Genomic DNA, 24,238 nt, shown 5'->3' on the forward strand with positions numbered 1-24,238 from the left:
TTAACTTGCCTACTTTTTTTCCTTCCAAATACAATTCAGGGGGAATGGACATCTTATCTATGTTCTTTGCATGTCTATAGGCAGCTCAGGTTTTAGTTAGACAGAAAACCAAGTTTGTCATGAAGTCGAATTAGTGTTTTGTCTCATTACAGGAAGAAAAAATACGGGCTCTCATGTTTCCAAACAAACTGTTTTTGCTTGGATTCCTAATGCTATCTCTTTTTGTTACTTTGTCCACAGTATTCAGCTTCTGGAGCCAGTTGAGGCCCATTCTGCTATAGCTGCTGCTTCTTCGGGGGTTTTCTTCAAAGTTCCACCATACCTCAGCTGGATAGATTTTCACAGAATGTCCAGATTTTTGCCTGTTGCTCATAAAATTTGTGTTTTTCTGGCAAATCACTTGGATGATCTAAGGACTGAAGTCACTAAATAATGACATACACTGGAGTTTCAGATTTCAAAGCCTTCAGAAATTGTGAGTTAACACAAATCTGTTACTCTAGGAATTTTTCTTAATTTATAAGATCAGTATCTAAAATCTGCCCCTATTTTTGGGCCTTTGTCCCTCCATTTTGTCAGGCTTTGTCCAGATGTTTTGTACTAAGAGGTTGAGAGGTATCTGTTCCAAATTTGTTCTTGGATCAGCTTTTTGGTCCTCTCTTCACACTTTCTCAAATAATTACAAGACTGATGTTTTTTTTTCTAAGAAGAGAAAAGGGTTTGCTTGTTTAGTTTTGCTAGGTCTTTTGGACCATTACTCTGTTCATGATTCCTCCTCCCTATTTTCTTAGACAGCTTTATGAATCTCCCATATGGTAACAATACTGTAGCAGTCCTGAGGTACTTTCATCCTTATGTCCTTTATGTACCTCTGCGTCCACTGGGCTGAGATCATATGTGGCATACATCTTTAGGGGAGGGCACCCACGCTTTGGTATACTGGCCAGATGTATGGCTATCCTTAGCATCTAATGCTGTGCTAAGTTCTTAGAAAACTGTACTTTCTTTACTAGGATTTTGTGGAAGAAGTTGATATAGTCATTGAATGGTTGGATATTGTAAATAATTTAGATGAAGGCTATCCAAAAAAATAATATACATTTTTAGTGCTTAATTGAAGGGGAGGTGCAAAAATATTTATGTCTAAATTGTTATGAATAAGACAACATCATCTTCATGCAGTCCAAGTGTATTGCAAAATCACTTGTAGTTTTGATGCATAGTGTTTAGATAGGGCATGTTGTGCATAGTTAGAAGGTGGACTTAGTGGTGGACTTGGGTTTAGCTCAGCATATCATGCTTGTAATGCTGTCAGTAGTGATATAAGTAGCTTGGGTAGGATTATCTGTGCTGAGAGGTCATGGATGTTCATAGTTAACTCTAATTTTTAGAGTAAAAGCTTAGATCCACAGTGAAAAAAAGTCTATCTGCTTGAGAATATTTTCACTGAGTAAGATAACTTATCAGAGACATTCCCCTTTCTGCAAAGCGTGGTCCTGGAGATAGCATAATAAGGAAGGGCATGTGGGGGCAATATCCCCATGTGGGTGTGCAGGGGCATATCCCCTCACCCTCCAAAAAAACAAGAGATGTAGTACTTTGTAGGAAGCAATTTCAATGAGATGTCCTAATCAATAAAGCTGTTGTTAACAAAGCTGATCTAAACGATCCCCCACCAGTAGTTTCTGTGGATTCATGTCTTGCAGCAAAATAATGACAAAAACACAATTTATAACCTATATCATTTTTAACAAAAATAAGAGAAACAAGCCACCGCAGTCTTTATGTATATGAACTTTGACATCACTTACCTATGGGAGTTAAGGGAATACTTCATTATCCTCAAGCCTTAGTGATATCAGAGTTAAAATTAAAACTATCCTCAAGCCTTAGTGATATCAGAGTTAAAATTAAAACTGCAAGAATGACAGATGAAGTAGGATGTGATGAATGGTTTTAGTAATACAGGCATGATCAGAAACGCATTGATGAGTTCATTGGAAACCATCTGAGACTATAACATGTTGGCAATTGTTTAACACTTGATAGTAAAAAGATGAAACCATATTCTTACCTTTCTACTGATAATGAATTAATCATCCCTAATTGCTTACAGATAATAGAAGATAGCAACCTTTTTGTCCACAGTTTAAGCTGTGCAGCTGTGTAACTACAGACCAGCATAGAAAACACAATTACTAAAGATGGCTACAAACTTAAGTTAAAATGAGAGTAACTTTCAGAAATTATTTTAAAAACGATACCATTAAAATAGGTAAAGAATTTTGAAAAGCTAGTAATTTCTTACTTTAGCTTGCAAAAGTCTATGTATAGGCTATGAAAGCATAGCTTGCAGCAGCAGTCAGGTAAAGTGTATTTATAGCCTGGTTAAAGAGGCCACTGTGCATTTTTTTAAGATTTAACAGGATTTGGTGAAATAGAACCAGTCAATCCTGCTTTATGAAGCATACATCGCTGGATTGTGTTTCTGTGAAAGACTGCTATGGGGAAAACTGGCATTTTTTCTACAGTGGGCTTTGCCATTTCCATGTGTAGGACTATTTCTGACATCCCTCATATTAAAAAGAAGGTATCCAACTTCAAAACTTATTTGTTAGTCTTTCCAGAATCCTTAGAATAAAAGGGCTTGCTTGGCAAAAACATGCGAGTGTGGAAAAATAATTACTGATGACTGAGTATGCAAATCATGCACAGGTGAACACAATGCACATTTCATGGGAAAAAAAAACTTTCTTAGCGAAATGTTTAATTTTTGTGAATGATTTCTTAAGGTCAAAAATGATTATGCATCATAAATTTAACAGTTGGTTTATCGCAAAGTGGAAGGATTGGAAGTCTTTTTAGCACTTGTTTTCCAAGTTCACATTTGTTGATCACATTTCTGAAATTCCAATCCATGACCTATGAATCAGGAATAGCACTACTGAAAACTACATGTGACTGCCCTTACTTCTCTAGAACCCCTACTTGACTGGTCTTGAAAGTCTACATTGATGCCCACTTGGATTTGTTGCATCTAGTTTGGATGCAATACTTATTTTAGGGTTATACTTCTCTGAAAAAAAAGTGATTAATTGGTTTTCTCTATAGTACAAATGGAAACAGAAATTCTGAGAAATAAGCCTTTGGACAACTGTTTATATCCAGCAAGTAACTACCTTGCAGAGTTTGTAAATACATTTTATAGGTCTTTTTTATTCTCCCAAGTTAAAGTATTTCTTTCTTTCTTTTTGATTTTCTCACACTTATGTCATTATACATGCATATGATTAAAAGATGGTTTGATTTACTGTTTGTGTTGCAATAATCAATCTGATGAATTTACTATGTGCTTGTAGGTTATACGGTTTACACATAATGCCTTGTTTTGCACATTGATTTTTCTTAGCTTAACAACTGCATGAGCCGATCACTAATGAAGGAAGTAAATTATATATCTGTCAAAACAGGAACCAGATGATGTCTTTCCTGCTTCTGGTAGCAGACGCTGTCAAGAGGAAGCGCATTATGACAATGCAGGCCTGTACGATAACTTAATGCCTTCAAGTCCCACCTTAACCAACTTACCTACTCATGGCAAGGCTAATAGACTTTCTACTGACAAACTGTCTTCTAACCATTACAAATCTCCTGTTTCATCTCGCCTGTCCTCTACTAAGTCTGTCACTAACTCCCCTCCTGTAGGGAAGGGATCCGTTGTGCTGCCGTCACAGGTATAACACATTAACTGTTGCTTGTATATTAGTTTATGGTGTTGAATTTAACTCATCTCTGTGGAATCCCTGCTCAAGAACATATCATCTTCCTTTTTTCTTCTACTACTGACTTTAGTAGACTACAGGAAAAAATAATAGTTATAGAGCTGTAGAACTGTAAAGTTTTGAATGTTTTCTGAGAATTTCAGAATAATGTAATTATGTACACTTTGATAATTTATGAAAAACAGAAGGGTTTATATTCATGTTTATTCTGTTTTGGTTAACTGGATGAGCATGTTAGGCCAGGAGATACATTGTTTCTTGTAGAATGACAGAAACAAAAGATGAATTATATTATATTTATAAAGTGCAAAAGTGTGTACCAGATTAAATAATTATAATTAGAGGAGTAACCAATAAGCGTGGCCATGCCAACACTGGTACTGGGTAAGTAGTGCCATTACAGTGTTATGGTAATACATACTGGTATTTGAAATATTCACACAAGGTCATCACCTCTACAGTACATTACAAGACTGTTCCTTTAATTACCAGTTTTAACTCCCAAACTCTCCAAATAGCCATTGTTTTTACAAGTTAATTACTCCTTAGCATTATTAAAATCTGACTGCATTCAAAACCTTAACCTGTTTACTAATATTGTTGCAAAGCTATCATCTTGATATGTTTTACAACAGTTACACTGTGTTAGAATTCAAAAGTTGTTTAAAAGGGTTATATTGTGTTAGAATTCAAACATTGTCAGTGGCAGAATGAAGGGTATTAAAATGTGCCAAAAGATATATGTGTATATATATTTTGAAATAGATTGTTGAGTAAACAAAATATGTCTCTTAAACTAGGTTAAAAAAGGAACAAAACAGACTACAGTAAGTAATGGACTAATAACCAAACAGAAAAGTAATGCCAGCCAGCAAAAGAAGATTCCCACAGGAAACATCAAAGCCACTGAATCCAGTAAGTTCTCCTCACATTGCTGAAGGTGTTGACTGTAGTTGGAAAGCTAGAATCTTTAAATTAGGTTTAGAAATGTTGTCAGGTGTCACTACAAAAAGCAAAAGTGATTTCTCACTTTTTGTTATTTTTAAACTGGACATGAGTTAGACAACACCAGAACTGTGGTTACGGGATTTGAGGATCTTGCTGCCTAATTCTGTTGCAGCTTGCTAAAGACTGCAGCCATAGACAACATCTCTTCACATCCAGGTTCTTGAGCTGTGCCATTTTCTTCTTAAAATCTTAGTCCTAATGACAAACAGTTCCTGTCTTTCAGAAATGCCCCAAGTCAGTTATTCATCTATATCTTATTAATGTAAGTCTTTATATTTCCATAAGCAGTGAGCAGTGTTTCACAGTGTACCTTTTTTCTTCAAAAAGAATAATGCCATTGGCAGCCAATGACTGATACTGGTTGATTGTAATGACAGAAGTTTGAGTGGCCTTTTATGGTTGAAATGCTCTGAATTGGACAGTTTTGTCATTATTGGTTTATATGTTTTGTTTCATTGCTTACTGGAAAAATGTTCAAAACTTGTGGTGCTGTATTATACAAGGGAAATAATTTAATACAACCAGGAAGGTGAATCAAAGAACTCTGGCATGTTTACATGGTGCTACAAATGTGTGCAAAGAGCCTATGGTTTGAAAACAGCCCAAAGGTAAACTTAATCCTCCACTGGCCAGATGCATTTTTGAATGTTGGTTTCAATGCCATTTCAATCATTTTGAGTTTCAAAAGAAGTTTTAATGCTAAGTCTGTTTTCATTGTGAGACTATATTGCTTTGTTTAGCAAATGTCTGTCAGTGTTTGTGCTATACAATTTGAAATAAAAGTTTAAATTAAATTCAAATATCTGTAATAATTGTAGAGGTAAAGGAGAAAAAATATGCACACTTGAGAGTTTTGAATAGTGTTTATAGTAACTGGGGATAAATAGCCAAGTAATTGGATACTGGAATGGCTGTGGGGGAGGGACTGTGTATGGAGGGCACCATCCAATAACCTGCCTAAGGCCGCATTTTACCTTGGTCCAGCTCAGCATTTGCTGGGCTTCTGAGACAGTCTGTTCTCCACAGGTCGGGTGCACTTAAAAATTGAAGGAAAGGATGAGTCTCTTTTCAGAGACATTTAGGAAAGGAGGAGTCTCTTTTCAGAGACATTTAGGAAGGATGAGTCTCTTTTCAGAGACATTTAGGAAAGGATGAGTCTCTTTTCAGAGACATTTAGGAAAGGATGAGTCTCTTTTCAGAGACATTTAGGAAAGGATGAGTCTCTTTTCAGAGACATTTACACAGGTCTGCTCTGTAAGACGTATGATGGTACATACTAGCTGTACGTCTTGTGGATAGTGTGGGTTGTTAGTAAAGAACATTAGAATCACACTCTGATTTTTCATAACTTTTAAAAAAGTTATGACATTAATATAATCTGGGTCCAGCAGCTGACTATTTGATAGCTGTCACCAGCAGGTTGACCAGTTGTTATGTAACACAAAAAAGTTTGAGTGAACATGCTAAGGTGTTTGTATTACCTGCCCAGAAACTATGCTTTTCATTACTGTTAGCAAGGGGTCTAGTGCTTCTTAATCCCTTACCCACTCTTTAACTTTAAAACATTCTAGGTACAGAGAGTGGAGGAAGCAACAGCTTCATTTACATAAAAAATCTCTCTGTTTATCTGTCCTATTGATTAAATGAAGTAATGCCAAATCTTGTACACAGATGAATAACAAGCCTCCATCTTTGTCACGAGATCACTAGTATTCTAATAGCATTTATGCTGAGTAAGTATACTTCACATTTGCTGCTGCAGAACAAATGGATTATACTGCTTGAATAATAGCATTACTGTAGCTCAGACTGCTATAATGTGTAGCAAATCTTTACAGTGAAACTATACTGCCTCTCTGTGGTAGACATGAAAACACAGCTAGTGATCTCTGCATAGAACTGATGGTAGTGTTGTGTATGTTAGTTACCGAACATATATCTGTAGACATACAGACAGACAGAGACACACATGAACATCCACACCTACATGCTTGCATGCACTTGCGACACACACACACACACACACATGCACTCATGCACACACACACACACACACACACACACACACACACACACACACACACACACACACACACATACACACACACACACACACACACACACACACACACACACACACACACACACACACACATGCACACAGTGAATTGTTCTGCCCATTCCTGTGTTTTAACATAACTGCACAGGTCCACAATGCCTCTGCTTCCTTGTACACTGCATTATGACAGTATGTTAACATCACCAGCTTGACTTCTGTATGCAGGGCAGTCCTAATTTAAGCAGCATTGTTCTGTGAAATAATATGCAAAATTACCAAGGTCCTGATATTTTAGGAAGAAAATATTTTATAAATGTCCTCTGTGTTGCAAAATTAAATTATGAATTCATTAAGGACACCATAAAATGATTAAAAACAATATAGATGAGTAAACTTGTATAACACAGTGTCTTGTTTTGGTAATGAAGTGAAAATGACTAGTTTGCATCACATGAAGGTATGATTTGTCCTGCAAACTGACAGGTATCAGTAAGAACTGTTCCACTTTGGGCATCTGAAAAGGTGACAGCCCTTACGTCACTTGTGAACTGTGGAGCACATCCCATTGAGTACCACTGTATATTAGGGAGCACAATGCTGCAGTGATTTGCAGCCTAAAAAGTTGTTTTTTTGTCGGCTGAGTGCCCCATGCACTGTTATATATGATGCATCAAATTTCTACTGCTGTGGTACCTACCCCAAAAGACTGTAGTAGTGTCTCCCAAGTGCCTTATATGCTAAAGACTGTGTTATGGACTTCTGAATATGTTGTAGCCTGATGGTGTGTAGGATGCATTGCGTTTATACTGCAGTGCTGTGCATACTAAAAATACTTTGTTATTTTGTCCAGAGTGCCTCAGGATGTCCTTCAAGGATGCATCTGCAGTCCTAACATATGGGTTGTCCTGCCTCAGGCAGCCCTTCGGTCGGCCGGATTCCAAAGTCTGGGTCTGGCCTCGGCTGATGTCGCACTTCACCCGACGTCATAGCTGCTGTGAATTGGGTATAAAGGCATCAGCCGACGCCATTTTCCTCCGTCTTTCTTGCCGCACGGTGCCCGAAGCAGAAGCTGTTCGCAAGTGCCGGTCGGTCAGATCCAGAGATTTCTACTACCGAAGACTTCTAAAAAGCTAAGTACCCCGTTGGGGACTCTTTCTTGCCTCAGCCGATGTCAGAAAAGTAAATAATTGTTTAACTTGTGGGAAACAAATACCTCATAAGGATTTCCACTCTTACTGCCTTCCTTGCTTAGGCCCAGACCACGACGTATCAGCTTGTCTAGCCTGTGCTTCCTTCAACCAACGGACACTTAGACGTCGGTCGGAGTTTGCAGAGGAGTTTTTTGGTTCTGCTTTTGCTTACAAAATGCCGTCGGAGACTCCGACTTCACAATTAGCTAAAAAGCGTAAGGAAAAGGACCGACACTCGCGGTCCGCGGTTTCGGCCGAAACCACGTTTAAGCCAACCGCGAGTGTCTCGGTTTCGGCTGAAACCGAGTCCTCGGTTCTTCCTTCGGCCGAAAGCATGCCTCTGACAGCCGAGGCCTCACACAGCATGGCTGAATCTGCTACTGAAATTTCCCCTGCTGTAGCAGGCACCCAGGATTTATCAGATACTATTCCTTTAGACATATCTACTCCTGCACGTGGAGCTGCTAGGCCCCTGCATCTATGTCTATCAAGGCTTTTTCTAGGGCTAAAGCAGCTAAATCTTCTAAGGCCTTGCCTGCTAAAACCCCCTCACACAGGCCTACCTCTAGTTCCCAAATGCTCAGCCTGGCTGAGGATCTCATTTCTTTGATCAGGGGATCCCAACCTCACCCAGACAGGGCCTCTCAACCCCCTCCAGAGAAGAGGCCTAGAGCAGAGCCCCCGGATCCTGTTTCTACAGACTATTCCTCGGATGATTCAGAAAACTCAGATCCTCCAGAAGGCTCTTATTCTCCTTATGAGGATTCTGATGCAGAAGACTCCATTCCTTCTGCCTCTCCTCCTGAGGAATTTTCTTTTGGGGAAACCTTACATGCTATGAGAGAGCATTTTCAATGGCAGGGCCAGGATTTTTCAGATTCAAGGAAAAGGTTAAGGACCTTTTTACATTTACCACAGCATAGGCCTTTAGCCATTCCTCCAGTACTAACAGTTGTTGATGATGCATATAATGATGCCTGTACTGCCTCTGACTCTCTTCCCCCGGCCCCTGCCAAGCCCGACAGATACTACAGGGTCCCGGACACACACTTTCACTTGTATAAGGCTCCTATTGCAGATCCTGAAACCATTTCACAGGGCCCCAAACCTGTAGCAGCTGCCTCTGCCAAAAACCCCCTCCCCTCTGAAAGAGAATCTAGAGCATTAGAGAGATGGGGTAAAAAAGTTTATACTTCTGCTACTCTTTCGGCTAGGGCCTTAAACTGTCAATTCCACATGATTCAGTATCAGGAATTTTTGTTAGACCAGCTAAATAAAAAACTGTCCTCTCCTGAACCTATAGACCGTAAGTCCCTTCAGGATTTGGTACATAACACTCAGCAGGTCAGTAATCATTCCTTAAAATGCAGCTATGATGCACTGGAGGCTTCCTTTAGATCAGCTATGACTGGAACAGTGATCAGAAGGCATGCATGGTTAAAAGAGCAATCCTTACCAGACCATGTAAAGTCAAAGCTCCTAGATGCTCCCATGGAGAAACAAAGTTTGTTTGGCTCCCCTGCACAGCAAGTGCTAAAGAAGGTGGAAGAAAAAGCAAAATCTGTCCAAACAGTACAGGTCCAGCCTCCGAGGTGTAGTAGAAATTGGCCTTCGAAGAATTGGTCCTTTCCAGACACCTCCAGAGCACAGAGAGGCAGAAATAGGCGCCCAAGAGGCAGAGGTCAATCCAGAGGTGCCTACAGGGGACATCAGTGGCAGCCTAACAACCAGAGAAGTACTGCCACAGATCCAGCTACTACCACTTCCACAGGACAGACACAATGACTTGACTCTGATACCGCCTACCAGGAAACAACTGGAAGCACCCTTAGGCGGAAAGCTAGCCTTATTTTCCGTAAACTGGCATTACATTACAGGAGACAAATGGATTTTACAGACAATAGACAAAGGCTACAGGTTTCACTTCCACACTCTACCAAAAAAGAGAGGAATGCCAAAACTACCACCAAACCAAAAAACAAACACTCTAGGACAAATCAACCACTTACTAAGGATGAGAGCTATAGAAAAGGTACCGCCTATGGAACAAGGACAAGGATTTTACTCCAGACTTTTCCTGGTACCAAGGAAAGAAAACCAATGGAGGCCTATTCTCGACCTGTCCGCTCTGAACACATATCTCATTGTTCCAAAATTCAAAATGCTGACCCTACAGCAACTTCTTCCCATGCTGGGCAAGGAGTCTTGGCTGGTGACTCTAGATCTCAAGGAGGCATACCTGCACGCCCCTATACGACCAGATTGCAGAAGATACCTCAGATTTCTTGCAGGATCAGAGCATTATCAATTCTCAGCATTGCCCTTTGGCTTATCTACTGCGCCCAGAGTATTCACGAAATGCCTGGCATCAGTAATTGTTCATTGCAGGCTTCACGCCATTCAGATTTATCCATACCTGGACGACTGCCTAATACAAGCGGACAACAAGACCAAATTAACAAAAGATTTGGAAAAGGTTATACAACTACTGCAAGCCCTGGGATACACAGTCAACATGAAAAAGTCAAGGCTGGTACCATCCCAAAGGATAACATTCTTGGGTGCAGAACTGGACACTTCAAATCAGATGGCATTTCTCACAGCAGAAAAGCAAAAGCAACTACCACTCTATTTCATGGCATTAACAACACAGAACCAGCTTACAGCAAGGAAAGTCCTGCAAGCCCTGGGTTACATGGCATCCTGCATAATATTGATTCCACATGCCAGGCTGCATATGAGGAAGTTGCAATGGTACCTAAGGAATATATGGTCTCAACACAAGCACAGTCTAGAAGCCCAGATTCCAATAATTCCATGCCTGAAACAAGAATTCCTGTGGTGGGCTCAGGCCTGTCAGTTGAACAGAGGACTGCCTTTCCACAAACCTCGCCCAAGCCAGACTATCACCACAGACGCCTCAGACCTAGGCTGGGGGGCACACATGGTGGACAAGTGTATACAAGGCCTATGGACACAAGACCAGCTGAACCTACACATAAATCAAAAAGAGATGCTGGCAGTGAAACAGGCACTTCAGACATTCAGACCTTTTCTTCAACAGGGTCATTTGCTGATAAGGACGGACAACACCACAGTCATGTGGTATATCAACAAACAGGGAGGCACACACTCATATCCTCTATGCCGGATGGCAATGGACCTGTGGAATGTGGCCCTGAACCTCAACATTCAGCTCCAGGCCATATTTGTGCCAGGAAAAGAAAATATACTAGCAGACACCTTAAGCAGAACTACCACGGATGCCCACGAATGGATGCTGCATTCAGACATCTTCAAATCCATTACAAAGAAATGGGGACTACCAGAAATAGACCTGTTCGCATCCCCACACAACCACCAATTGAGGAAATTCTGCACAAGGACATACCACCCACTTGCTTGGAAGGTGGACTCCCTATCCTTCAGTTGGGAAAACCTGACAGCATATGCATTCCCACCTCTTCCTTTGATGCACAAAGTGCTACTGAAGATCAAAGAAGATCACCCAAGCATCATCCTGATAGCTCCAGACTGGCCGAGGCAGCATTGGTACCCGCTACTGAGGAGTATGTCTTGGACACATGCATGGCCTCTACCTCTAGTTCCTTTACTGCTAACACAGAACAACTACAAGATCCTACATCCAAACTTGAAAAAAACTACAGCTAGCTGCTTGGAATATTACATAAAACAAAATAACCCAGATTTATCTCAGAGGGTTAAAGACATTATCCTGGAGGCTCGCAGACCCTCCACAAGGAAGACTTATTCAGCCAAATGGAAAAGATACCTCATTTGGAGTGCAGCAAAAGGAGAAAATGTATCATTAGCAAACATAGCTAACATCCTGGAATACTTAGCAGAACTTTTCCACAATGGCCTGTCTTACTCCTCCATTAAGATTCATGCATCAGCAATTTCAGCAGAATACAACATGGATCCTCCAGTCTTCTCTCATCCTCTACTCAGGCAGTTTCTGAGAGGAATTAAAAATGTAAAGCCTCCAAGGAAGCCACCTTTGCCTACATGGGGCCTTAACTTTGTGCTGGAAAAGTTAACACTTCCCCCTTTCGAACCAGCAGCAACAGCAGAATTACAGTTCTTATCTTGGAAAACTGCTTTCCTGCTTGCAATCACTTCAGCAAGAAGGGTTTCTGAATTACAGGCATCAATGGCAGTACAGCCCTTCCTTATCTTCCATCAGGATAGAGTGTCCTTGAGAACTAACCCTACTTTTATGCCAAAGGTGGTCTCCAGGGTATCATTGAACCAAGCAATCCACCTACCAACATTCTTCCCCAACCCACAGAACAGGGGGGAAAGACTACTACATACCTTGGATGTGCACAGGCAATTGCGCTACTATCTGGACAGAACCAAGACCAATAGAAAAACTGACCAGCTTCTGGTAGCATATGCAACAGGAATGGAAGGAAAAGCAATTTCAAAACAGACAATCTCAAAATGGATAGGAAATTGCATTAGATTTTGTTACTCTTTTCATGGAAAGACAACTCCAGAAAACATCAGACCTCACTCCACAAGGGCTACAGCCACTACTACAGCTTTCCTACGAGGAGTGGCTACCAAAGACATTTTAGAAGCTGCTACTTGAAGCTCCGTGCATACATTTGCCAAGCATTATAATCTACCTTTATACTCCAGATCCCGAGCAGGTTTTGCAACTGCTGTTTTGCAAGGGATCTTAACTACACCATAATCATCTTAGTGCCTCCTCGCCCAGTTTGGCTATGGTATTCTACCCATATGTTAGGACTGCAGATGCATCCTTGAAGGACATAGTACAGTTTTGTACCTACCATAAATGTAGATGTCCGAGAGGTATGCATCTGCAGTCAGGATTACCCACCCTCCTTCCCCTCTGTGGTACTCCTAGGGTATTTGCCCATCTTGTAGCTAGCTGGGGGAATCTATTATGGTGTATTTGTTTGTATATATGTATATACATGCTTATTTTTGTTTGCTCTCTACTGTTTGGAATCATTTGCATTTATCCAAATTTAGCCTTCCTAGACGGCACCTGGCATCTGGGGCAAGAAACACTGAGGAAAATGGCGTTGGCTGATGCCTTTATACCCAATTCACAGCAGCTATGACGTCGGGTGAAGTGCGACATCAGCCGAGGCCAGACCCAGACTTTGGAATCCGGCCGACCGAAGGGCTGCCTGAGGCAGATTAACTGTAGAAAAAGGCATTTGTTGTGTGTATATAGCCGTTATCCTTCATAGCAGGAGAGAAAGTATTGTACTGCTGTGCAACCTAATCCTTTTAAATCTCCCCAAGTGCTGCCATACTTTATATTGCAGGGCACACAGTGATGTACTACTTTGTACATTAATTAATTAATTTATTTATTTAACATTTGTTTACTGGGAACGTCTGATTTGGAAGAAAGCCAATTTTCTGCAGAGGCTCGGGGAGAAATGCTCCAGACACATGCTTTTGAAAAGATCTTTTTAAATCTCACCAAAATGCTGCTATACGTTATATTGTAGGGCACATGGTGATGTACTGCAGTGCACCCAACTCATTTTAAAGCTCCCAAAGTGATGTTATATTGTAGGACACACAGTGATGTACCATTGTGCACCCCAATCCTTTTAAATCTCCCCAAGTGCTGTTATACTTTATATTGTAGGGCACAGTGTGTACTGCTGTGCACCCCAATACTTTTAAATCTTCCCAAGTTATAATATGTTATTAATTTTCATTCATTCTTCAACAATTGTGTTCTGATCCAATCCTTGTGTCTGATGTGTGCACTTTTTATAGCTCGTGGATACTGGAAACTCTCAAACTCCTCCTGTACCCACTGTGCTGTAGGCCCCTACCATAACTCATTTGCTGCCTTCATGTACAGACGTGTTCTCTGTGAGCTCTCAAGCTTTAATGGTTTTCTGCTTAAATAAGAGAACAAATTAGTTATTTTTTTCACTAGCTTGGTGTTTGTGTATGTGTACTTTAAGTCCTCCCTTATCCTAAACTTGACTGAGTGTAATTTAACTTTATTACCATTGTTGGTATTTTTTTTTTACTATTGTGATAATTTCTACCCTTACTATTGTTGGTAGCGTTGTTGCCTCACAGTAAGATGCTGTCCAGTTTGATTCTCAGCTAGAGCATCTTCTGTGTGGAGACATGCGTGAATGGGTGTACCTTCGTTGAAGGTTGTGCGTCAGGCCTGGCAAGCTGGTACGTAAAAATCAACTGCCAATCATTAGCGGACCGGAGTTCCGCTGTGGCGACCCCTAACTGGGAAAAGCCGAAAGACACAAACAAACTGTTGTTGGTAAATTTCTTTTTCTTTTCTTTTCTTTCTGTCTTTCTTTCTTTCTTTTACAAGAAAAAAACTTCTTAGCATTATTCTGTTTTGTTTTTAAGATGGCTGAAAAACCTTCTGGCTTTAAAAATATTTAAGGAATGTGGGGATACAATCCCTCTGTCTGATGCTCATGATGTCTGTGTTTATTGCTTAGGCCCGGCAGACTTAAAGGTGTAGTGTGACATTTGCAAGACGTTTCCTCTGAGGGCATTAGTTGATCGGAAAACCAAGCTTATCTTGAAAGTGTTTTTCCCTTCAATCTTCTCAGAATCATTATCTGAAGCTTAGCCCTCCAAATCTGACAAAAAGGAGCCCAGCTTTGTCTTCTGATCCTACTACACTGCCAACCCATAAATCTTTGGATCTGTCTGCATCAGATGCTCACTCTGTTTCATTGCATCTGATACCTTCAGATCTGAAATCACTCCCTCGCACCCAAAATGTGTCCCCTCTGGACTCTGTCCCTTCCAGGCTGCCATCACCACCTTTGTTGGAGAGATGCCACCATTTTAGGGCCCCTTCAGTGCTCTCTTCTTACTATTCTTCCAGGAGCCTGACAGAAGCAGATGTGGACAGAATGATGAGGATGTTTTGCTTGGCACAATTCATATGGGTGCTCTCCTAGCTCCTACCACTTCAGGTCTAGAGACCTTTACCAGTGCTACTCCACTTATCTTAGCTACTTTTCCAATCCAACCCTTGACTTTAGAGCCCTTGGATCCAATTGTTCTGAGACCATCTGTATCAGAACCAAAGATTGTAGTGTCTTCTGCTGTGATACATTCTCTGAGTCCAGTGGCTCCAAGTGTGTTGCAGCTGGATGACTCTCAGAGCCATAACTTCATTGCCATATCCGAAGTGTTATAGTCAACTCCAAAGTTGTCCGAGCCTTCTCTGCCCCTCAGAGCCTCTGCCTTAGGTAGGCTGTCTTTGGATCATAGGGAGCCAACAGTCTGGAAGCTTGTCTTCTTTGCTCATTGACATCCTTCTCCTGAGAGTTCTCTGCCTTCAAAGTGGTGTAGAGAGTATTCTTCCTTCTGGAGGACAGATGATTCCACCCCCCTATGATCTTCCTTCTTGTTCCCATATGTCTTTGGGCCTTGAGCTTCAACACTCTACTCCATAGGAACAGCCAGCCCAAAGTCTCCAGGCTACACAGCAGGGTATACCTATATCTTCCAGTACTTCTCAGGAACTTCCCCTGAAGAAATCCCTAGGAAGAGAAAGTGCAAGAGGAGGCTCTTAAACTCTCCTTGAGAGTTGGCCACAGAAGATATCAATTTTGATGAGGGAGAAGAGTCCCCAAAAACACCAACTAATGATGTTGTCTGCTTTGAAGACATCCTGGAGATCCTTAAGTAAAGGGGTGGTTGGTATACTGATATCCCTTCCCAAGAGGAATCTGTATTTGTGGAAGCCTTTGGGTCTGACCCATGTACCTCCTGGGTGACTACACCCATCGATGAGCTCATTGATTTGATCTCTAGGTAGATGTGAAAGGAACCCAACACTGTTGAGCCATTTCCCAAGAGACAGGACAGGATCTTGGCACCACTAAAAGGAAGAAGAGTTTTGGGGCAAAGGAGTAGCAGTAGATGCCATGGTCTTAGAGGTGGCCATGAAAAAAGAACTTGCTGAACAGAGTTCATCTGTCCATCTCCCTAACAGGGAATCCAGGGTTTTGTATATGCTTCAGCGACATATGCAGTCAGGTTGCTGAAGTATTTGGCACACTTTACCAGACTTCAGAGGAACTTGATTAAAGAACTTTCAAAATCCCTCTTTGGGACCAATACTTCAGAGGCACACAGGTCTGTTTCCTCACAGTTGTCTACCCTACAATCTGTCACCAATTCTACCTCAACTCCCTTCCTGCCAATCCCCTACCATTTGGCTTGTAATTTGTGGAAGAACAAGAAGATAATAAGAGAACCATTGTTCCTGCCTTTGAGCTCCAGGTATTGATTTCTTATTCTATTGTGGTTTCTTATGTTCTATGAAACTTTAAGGCCAGCAAACTAGATCTGAGCAATGGTAGAGGACTAGAGCATTATGGGTAAGGGAGGAGCTTGAGATTTTCCAGTATCCACGAGCTGTAAAAAGCAGCCATGTCAGATCAAAGGGTAGGATCTGAACCCAATTGTTGAGGAAGAATGAAAATGGACAACACAGATGGAATGTTATGGTGAGTACATAAGTTATTTTTATACTTTATATTGTAGGGCACACTGTGATCTACCACTGTGCACTCAAATCCATTCAAATCTCCCCAATTGCTGTTTTACTTTACGTTGTAGAGCACACAGTGATGTACTACTGTGCACCCCAATCCTTTTAAATCCCCCCAAGTGCTGTTATACTTTGCATTGAAGGGCACACAGTGATGTACTACTGTGCACCCCAATCCTTTCAAATTCCCCAAGTGCTGTTATACTTTATATTGAAGGGCATAAAGTGATGTGCTACTGTCCACCCCATTCCTTTTAAATGTTGTTTTAAAACTGTTGTTCTAAAACTGCTGTTCTACTTACTATTGTAGGGCACACAATAATGTACTGCTATGCACCCCAAGCCTTTCAAATCTTCAAGTATTGTTTTACTTTACTTTCTGTGGCACACAGTGATGTACTACTGTGCACACCAATCCTTTTAAATCACCCCAAGTGCTGTTCTACTTATTATTGTAAGGCACACAGTAATTTACTGCTGTGCACCCCAATCCTTTTAAATGTCCCTAAGTGCTTTAATTCTTTATATTGTAGGGCACAATGTGATGTACCACTGTGCACCTTAATCCTTGTAAATCTTCCCAAGTACTGTTGTACTTTACACTGTTGGATATATAGGGGAGCATTGCTGTGTGCCCTATTCCTCTTAAATCCTACCAAATAATGTTATACTTCATACTGATGAACACACAGTGGTACACTGCTGTTCACCTTAATACTTGTATATCCTTCTACTGGAGCTATTGCATTTTACTGTTGTAGGGCAGACATTCCAGTATTGCTGTATACCTTAATGCTTGGAAATCCCCCTTTGCCAGTGTTTTAGTGCTTTAGTCTGCTGTTGGGGTTTATACCGTATGAGCGAATAGGAAAATCCGCGAACGCTCAGACTCTCGAAAGCACCGGACCTCGAAGTGCTTTTTCTGAGATCGCGGTACAGTGAAGAATGGAATATTTGCCTTTCCTCACTGTAGTGTGATCTCGGAATTGAAATGTATATTTAGCGGGGGCTGTGAGGGCGCAGCCCCCCACAATAGCAAGTTCGAGGACTGGTACTTTCGAGATTGTGAGCGTTTGTGGTTTTTCATACTCGCTCATATGATGTAGACACTGCTGTTGTACACATAGTGTCATTCTGCCATGAAGTGTGCTGTCATTATGAACAGCTAAGTACTACTGACAAGGAATATGTAGGGGAGGGAGCGCAGCACCACTCTGTACCCTACATGTACTATTATTTTTTCAGCATGGCAGTCCTGTTGTCATGTAGGCTTCACATAGCCACAGTGATCTATATCCCATTCTTAGTTTTAATACCCATACTTGTTGCCATTTGTTACATAGGATACACACTGCTGTCAAGATGTGCTCTGTGCTGCAATGTTAACCCCAACCCCCATTGTCTCACTGTCATGTAGGGGCCCATTGCCACCCTGCTGTGCACTCCATTCTTACTGTTAACCCCATTGTCTATCACCATAATATCATGCAAGGTGCACACTGCAATATGGATGTACTCCCCACGCTTACTGTTAACTTCCATTGCTCTTGTCCTGTTGTAATGTAGGGTACAAAGAACCACCTGGATATTCACCCCTCTGTTACTGTTACCCTCATTGCTCTTGCTTTGCTGTAACGTCGGGTACACATCACTACCAGATTATGCTCCCTACACTTACTGTTAACCCCACATTGTTCTTGTCCTGCTGTAATGCAGGTTACACACTGCTATCAGGATGTGCTCCCCACTCTTACAGTTAACCCCATTTTCTCTAGCCCTACTGAAATGCAGATGTTCTTCGTGTTTCACTGTTGCAGTCATTACATTTGGGTTATCTACATTTATGGTAAGTGTACAGAACTGTATTGTTTCTCACTTTTTCCAGGAATTGCTGGCTACTGTTAATGTTAACCTCCAGTGCTGATTTCCTGAACACACAGTAATGCCATTGGGTGTACCCTTTGAATATTACTTCATAACACCTTTACCTAACCAAGCACTGGTGGTAATTACTTTGCACTGCTGGAGTAGACAAAACACAGCGATGAACTTCTGTATCCTTTCCATTATGGTGCACAATGTGCAAAAACTGAAATATGCATGATTGTGTTAATGATTTACATACAAATCATCTTAGCACAAGTTGCAAATCATACTACAGCCTTACTCTTTGTGGACAGAGTCCATCTGCCATGTGTACTTATGTAATAGCTGGTGACTTTTAGGTCACTGTATTCTGGTCACCTTGCTGAGTTCTTCATATCTTTCAAGGGAAGGGTACACAGTGTTTTTAGGAAAGTTCAATCCCTCACAGCAGTTAAAGTGACATTTCCTTTGTCCCTTTCTTTGCCTCCATGCCTTCTAGTTCACAATGAATTATCAATAGACTTTGATTGTGGTGCCTTGCTGCTGAGAATTTTACAGGGATTTGCTACTCTGACCTGTGCAACTATAATGACACTCCACCAGTGAAATATAATGTTTATATTCAATTTCTTTCAAGCGTAATATTGTGCATTTTTCTACATAGAAGATAAGTTTTTTTACTTCCTCTGTTTATCATTTGAAACTCTTAACAGTATAGTCACCTCTGTAATGATTATTTTACTGTGCCCTATAATTGCTTTATCATGCATTTGGTAGTTGGATTTTATTTGGCCTCCACGTGACTCTGGACCTCATACTGGTACGCAAGATGAGCTGTCATTGAGTCAGAACACAGTTTTTCCAAAATAAAAAAGCAGTCAGAATCCAGAATCTAATGTTTATTCATAGAAATCTTAAAGCATCCAAGACCAAATTAATTTTGTGGTATACTTACATTTTGTCCAGTTTATTGTATAGTTGTGACATTTCACTTCTCCTAAAACACCCAAAATAGGAAGTCGAAAGAGATAACTTGTCCAGTCTAGCAGTTAGTGCAAAGAGTTTTAGGGTTTTGAGCTGTTAAACAGCTGCTTCATAAAATCAAGGAGAGAGAGTTTGATCTTTCCACCTACATTTGCCTACTGTATGGCTCTCAGAAAGTGAGTTTACTGGGTTGTCCCTGAAGAGGGACACATGTGCCAAGTGAACTTTCCTACTTCACAAATGTGAATATATATCTATATATAGATATATATTTGATATATTTGATAGACAATCAGACAATATGGTATTCTTTCTTCTGAAGTGCTTCACAGAATGTAGAATTATGAACTGCGTAGCCTTTATATCCATGTTAAAGAAAACAATATAAGGACAACAGACAAATCTATCCTTACATAGGATCTGCACAGAGGTACCTGCATAAAACCCTCTATTTTAGGAAATTTGGCCAAACATGAAATAATAAGTATAAGTGCAGTCCCAGGTGACTTGATAGTGCAGCTGTAGTTGGCCACACTTTGAAGTATTAATTTCTGGTTTTGCTACTAGTGTACATGATTTCATCTTACTCCAGTTATAGGTTTGTTATTCTTATGGGGATGCATGCTTTTGGAATTCCCAGCTGTCACTGACCATATTTATTGCCACACAGGAATAAAGCCCTTACTGCATGGCAGGTGACCTGATTTTGATCATCAGCATCTTTGCCTGTTGCAGCTAGCCTGGAGAAGTAGAGGAATGAGAAGGCATAAGACTGTTTGCCTCTGTTCAGGGTGAGAGGGATGGGAAGTGTGTGCCTGAGTATAAACTCCATGGTAGAAACACTGGTGGAGACTGTAGACTGCTTAGAGGTGCTGTCTAAAAGGGGGGTGGGGGTAGCACCATGATTGTGCAGCATGGTGAGACGTGGACATCAGTTACAAGACCCATTGCACAACAACCTCTTTGACACCTGGGGAATATGCTTACTGCAGGCTTGCAGGACACAAATGTATGTCAACATATTTAGAGACTGCTGTGTTTGGGGAATTCAGCTCTAGGAACATATAGGACAGTAAACTTTTCATTGAATTGTAGATTGTCTTTGCTACTCCTTGCTAAGCATCACAATTAGATTTTCCAGAAGGTTACTTCCCTAGATGGGAATTCTTAGTTTAGTGTTTGGGAGGGGTGTAACTGAAATCAGATGGGTAGATGCCACTTTGGAGATTGGAGAGATTTGTTTAATGTGTCATTGATCGAGTTTATGCAAGATATCTTCCTCTTTTATGCAGTCAGACTCAGGGATTCAGGGTTGGTAAACTGTCTCCCTTTGAGCTTACCTTTTTACATAGTCGGTAGTGACAGTTAACAATTTGTACTTGAGACTGAGTGAATGTTTGCCTCCCTTGGGAACTGGTGCCATTCAAGATGTTTCTCAGTTTGGGATAAGGACATGAATTCAGATTCTGATTGGAAGTGTATCTTGACTGGTATGGAATAACCTAGCAAAATCCACAGAAGGGTGTAGTAATATTAGGGTCTAGCTGGAAGGGGAATGTACAACTGAGTTGTGAGCTTCTACTGCAAAATGACATAGTGTTTCGGTTAATATTTCCTCTGTCTGTGAGTACTTGCTTGAGGAATATATAGCTAGCTAGCTAAGTAGACACATACCTTATGAGAGTGTAGGTTAATAATGTTTGCATAGTGTATAAGTTCTCAATAATTGGAAATGGGGAACCTTATCAGCTGTGTTTTTGTTCATCAGGAGAATCCATTATGACCAAGCCCCTTTCAGAAGTATATACCCCAGGAGCACCCTGTGTTTAAGTGACTTACTTACATCAGGCAAATGGAGACAAATGGAATTAAACATTGTACTACATGATGAAGCTTAGTAGAGGATCATAGCCTTAATCCTCTGTGTCAAATGACCTTTCAAAAACTGACTTTTTTGTTTGACATAGTAAGGGGAGAATTGTATGAGAAACATATACCTTATCAGCTCATTAGCTATCAATCACACATAATGTCTCAGGGACTAGACATATGGGTTGCTTTTTAAATTGAATTCACTCTTGTCAAATATGGTGCCCATTGTTTTAGAAACATACAGCTTAACTAATAATCGATGCATAATTTCTCAGAGACTGACAATCTCTGTTAGACGTAGTGGAACAGTTAAAGGATGGGTCCACACTGGATTATACCTATATTGCCTTCACCAGTGAAGGAATTCAAGACTGTTGTCTTTAATGCTTTCTACCTGAGACTTCATTCAACCTATTGTGGCATTGATATTTTTAACTTATGTAGTTTGATTGTATCTAGATTGATTTTTTCCTTTGACTTGCTGTGTTAATGAATATAACTGGTTAACCATGGCACAACAGGGAAAATAAATGCTGTTAGGAAGTTCTGCAATTTTGTATCCATGAGTACCCAGGAGACATTTACTAGTGCAGATTTGAACATTTTCAGATCAACATTATGGAAACTATGAAACACGCATTCGACCATCCCAGTTTCTCATAAGTGCCATTCCATATTTTGATAATAAACCGGTTTTGATATCATTAAACGCAAACAGTTAACATAACTCACTTAACTGAAAAAAAATTCTTTTGGCACTTAGTATTTCATCTTTGGAAAGCCTGTTTGCCAGACAAGTCTCACCTTAATTTGTTTAGGTATGACTGGGTCCCACTGGAGTAGAGAGATAGAGCCCTGAATACAACCTCACCTACCTGCTGAAAGAAAAACCCAGATGTCTGCCTGTGTGATGGCCATGTTGTTATTAGCTGTCATCTTAAGAGGATGAACGGGGCTCAGGTCAGGTAATTTCCATGGTGGTTAACAGAATACTTCTCAAATGTCCAGATTATAGCAGAATGTCCAGATTTTTACCTTATGTTTTTGGAATGTTCCTCATAAAATTTATGGCTTTCTGTCAAATCACCTAGGATTAATTTACTAAATAATGACATGTATTTGAGTTTCAGACTCCTCATACTTTCAGAAATGCATGCTAACACAAATCCTGTTATTCTAGCAAATTTCTATGCTTATAAGAACAGTGTCTAAAATCTGAATTTGTTTGTCTTTGTCCCACCATTATTTTAAGCTTTGTACAGATTTCTTGTGTTACGAGGTTGAGAGTTATGGTTAACAAGCAGAGTGGAAAACGTTATCTAGGTTTGGTACACCATTTTAGAAGGATTCTCATGTGACACATGACCCAGATGAAATTAGCATGTAGCCTTTGCCACTAAATGAATAAATGAATGAATTAATGCATGTGCTAACAATCAAGCCTCTCATCCATTTGCAGGGGTGCTGGAGATTGCTAGGCTTGGGACGGGTGTTAGAAGCTTTATGTCAGGTTTATTCAGACTAATGTAAGTCAGAACTGTCCCCTGGAGTAAGGAAATCAGTTTCTTGTTAGACTTTTTAAGTCTGTCAGCCTTAAGCAAACCAGGCTTCTGTTTGGAGAAGTATGTAGTTAGTAAAGGGAATAACAAGATATCACATTGTGGCTAAGTGGTTAAGACCACTGCTTCACCCCTTCATGTTTAGGAGTTCAGTTCTGATTTGGAGGCACTGTCTATGTGTAGATTGTATATTGACATTATGTCTGCTTGGATTTTCCCAAAAGCATGCTGTTTTTTTGGGTACTGTGGGTTAATTTACCCTTGCTTGCATACTATGGGTTAATTTACCCTTGCTCTTTTGCCTGTATAATGGCTGAAAACGACCTGTGATATAATTCAGTATCCTGATTAATACACAGATAAATTAAAATGAAATTAAATGAATTACATTAAAAAGCAGTTCAAATCCAGCAAAGATGCAAGATCAGATGGCCTTCCATTTGACATTTGCCAGGTTATTTTCTTTAGATTTTATAACAGTGTTCATTTATTATTTTCAGTATTTGTTATGGTGTAGGTCCTAGAAGCTGACAATTATTTCTGTGGTCTTATAGCTTATGAAATAAAAGGCAGTTTTGAGTTCATGCCAGCCAAATTCACTCCAATTCAATTAGGTCAACGTGTACTGAAGCAATTTTAAAAAGTGCATCTGCCTATAATATTAGTGAGGTTGCTAATTACACCCTAATCCTCATACTCTGTAAGCATTGCAATCAGGTTGTCCACTCTAGGAGAATGGCAGCATTTTCTTTATCTGTCGTGCAGCATGCCTCTGGCAACTAATACTACTCAATATTCTTCCCAGAATGCTCTTGGATATATAATATCCTCACTGTTTGTGTAAACAGTGCAGACACAAAAGCACAGGCATTTACATACATTTACTAACACACACACACACACACACACACACACACACACACACACACACACACACACACACAAAACAATGATCAAGCCCTCCCATAGTCATTCGCAGTCTTAGAAACGCGCATCCATGCACCCATACGCATGCTGGAATACACACACACACACACACACACACACACACACACACATGCACACACACAGACCCTCTTATTCCTACCTACTTCTGTTGACGTGACCATCAAGGAAGACACTCACACTCACACTCACACTCACACTCACACTCACACTCCTATACACATGCAAACACACACATTTATGCAGCTTCATTCATGTCCCAAAAGACACACATACACACACTTGCACCTCCAAATGTCTTCACTGAACTTGCCTGCACTGCTACTTCTATAGGAATGAAAAAGTGGCATTGTGACATCATTCACTTTTTCCTTCAATAATGATGTGTTGCTGAATAA

The 24,238-nt window shown here is 40.5% G+C and overlaps 1 protein-coding gene across 2 annotated transcripts in view; it reads left to right on the plus strand.

Annotated features, from left to right (window-relative positions):
• Positions 1-24,238, plus strand: part of AFAP1 (actin filament associated protein 1) — a 1,391,048-nt gene that overhangs the window by 1,253,018 nt on the left and 113,792 nt on the right. Inside the window, exons 13-14 of one of the 2 annotated variants that reach the window (XM_044062808.1) lie at positions 3,471-3,734; positions 4,583-4,697. In XM_044062808.1, coding sequence (XP_043918743.1) covers positions 3,471-3,734; positions 4,583-4,697 — 379 coding nt within the window. The remainder of the gene's footprint in view (positions 1-3,470; positions 3,735-4,582; positions 4,698-24,238) is intronic. The other variant, XM_044062809.1, reaches the window with a different exon arrangement.

Source organism: Protopterus annectens, chromosome 2.part1 (assembly GCF_019279795.1).
Source record: "Protopterus annectens isolate FY-2018-M chromosome 2.part1, PAN1.0, whole genome shotgun sequence".
Classification (NCBI taxonomy): domain Eukaryota; kingdom Metazoa; phylum Chordata; order Ceratodontiformes; family Protopteridae; genus Protopterus; species Protopterus annectens.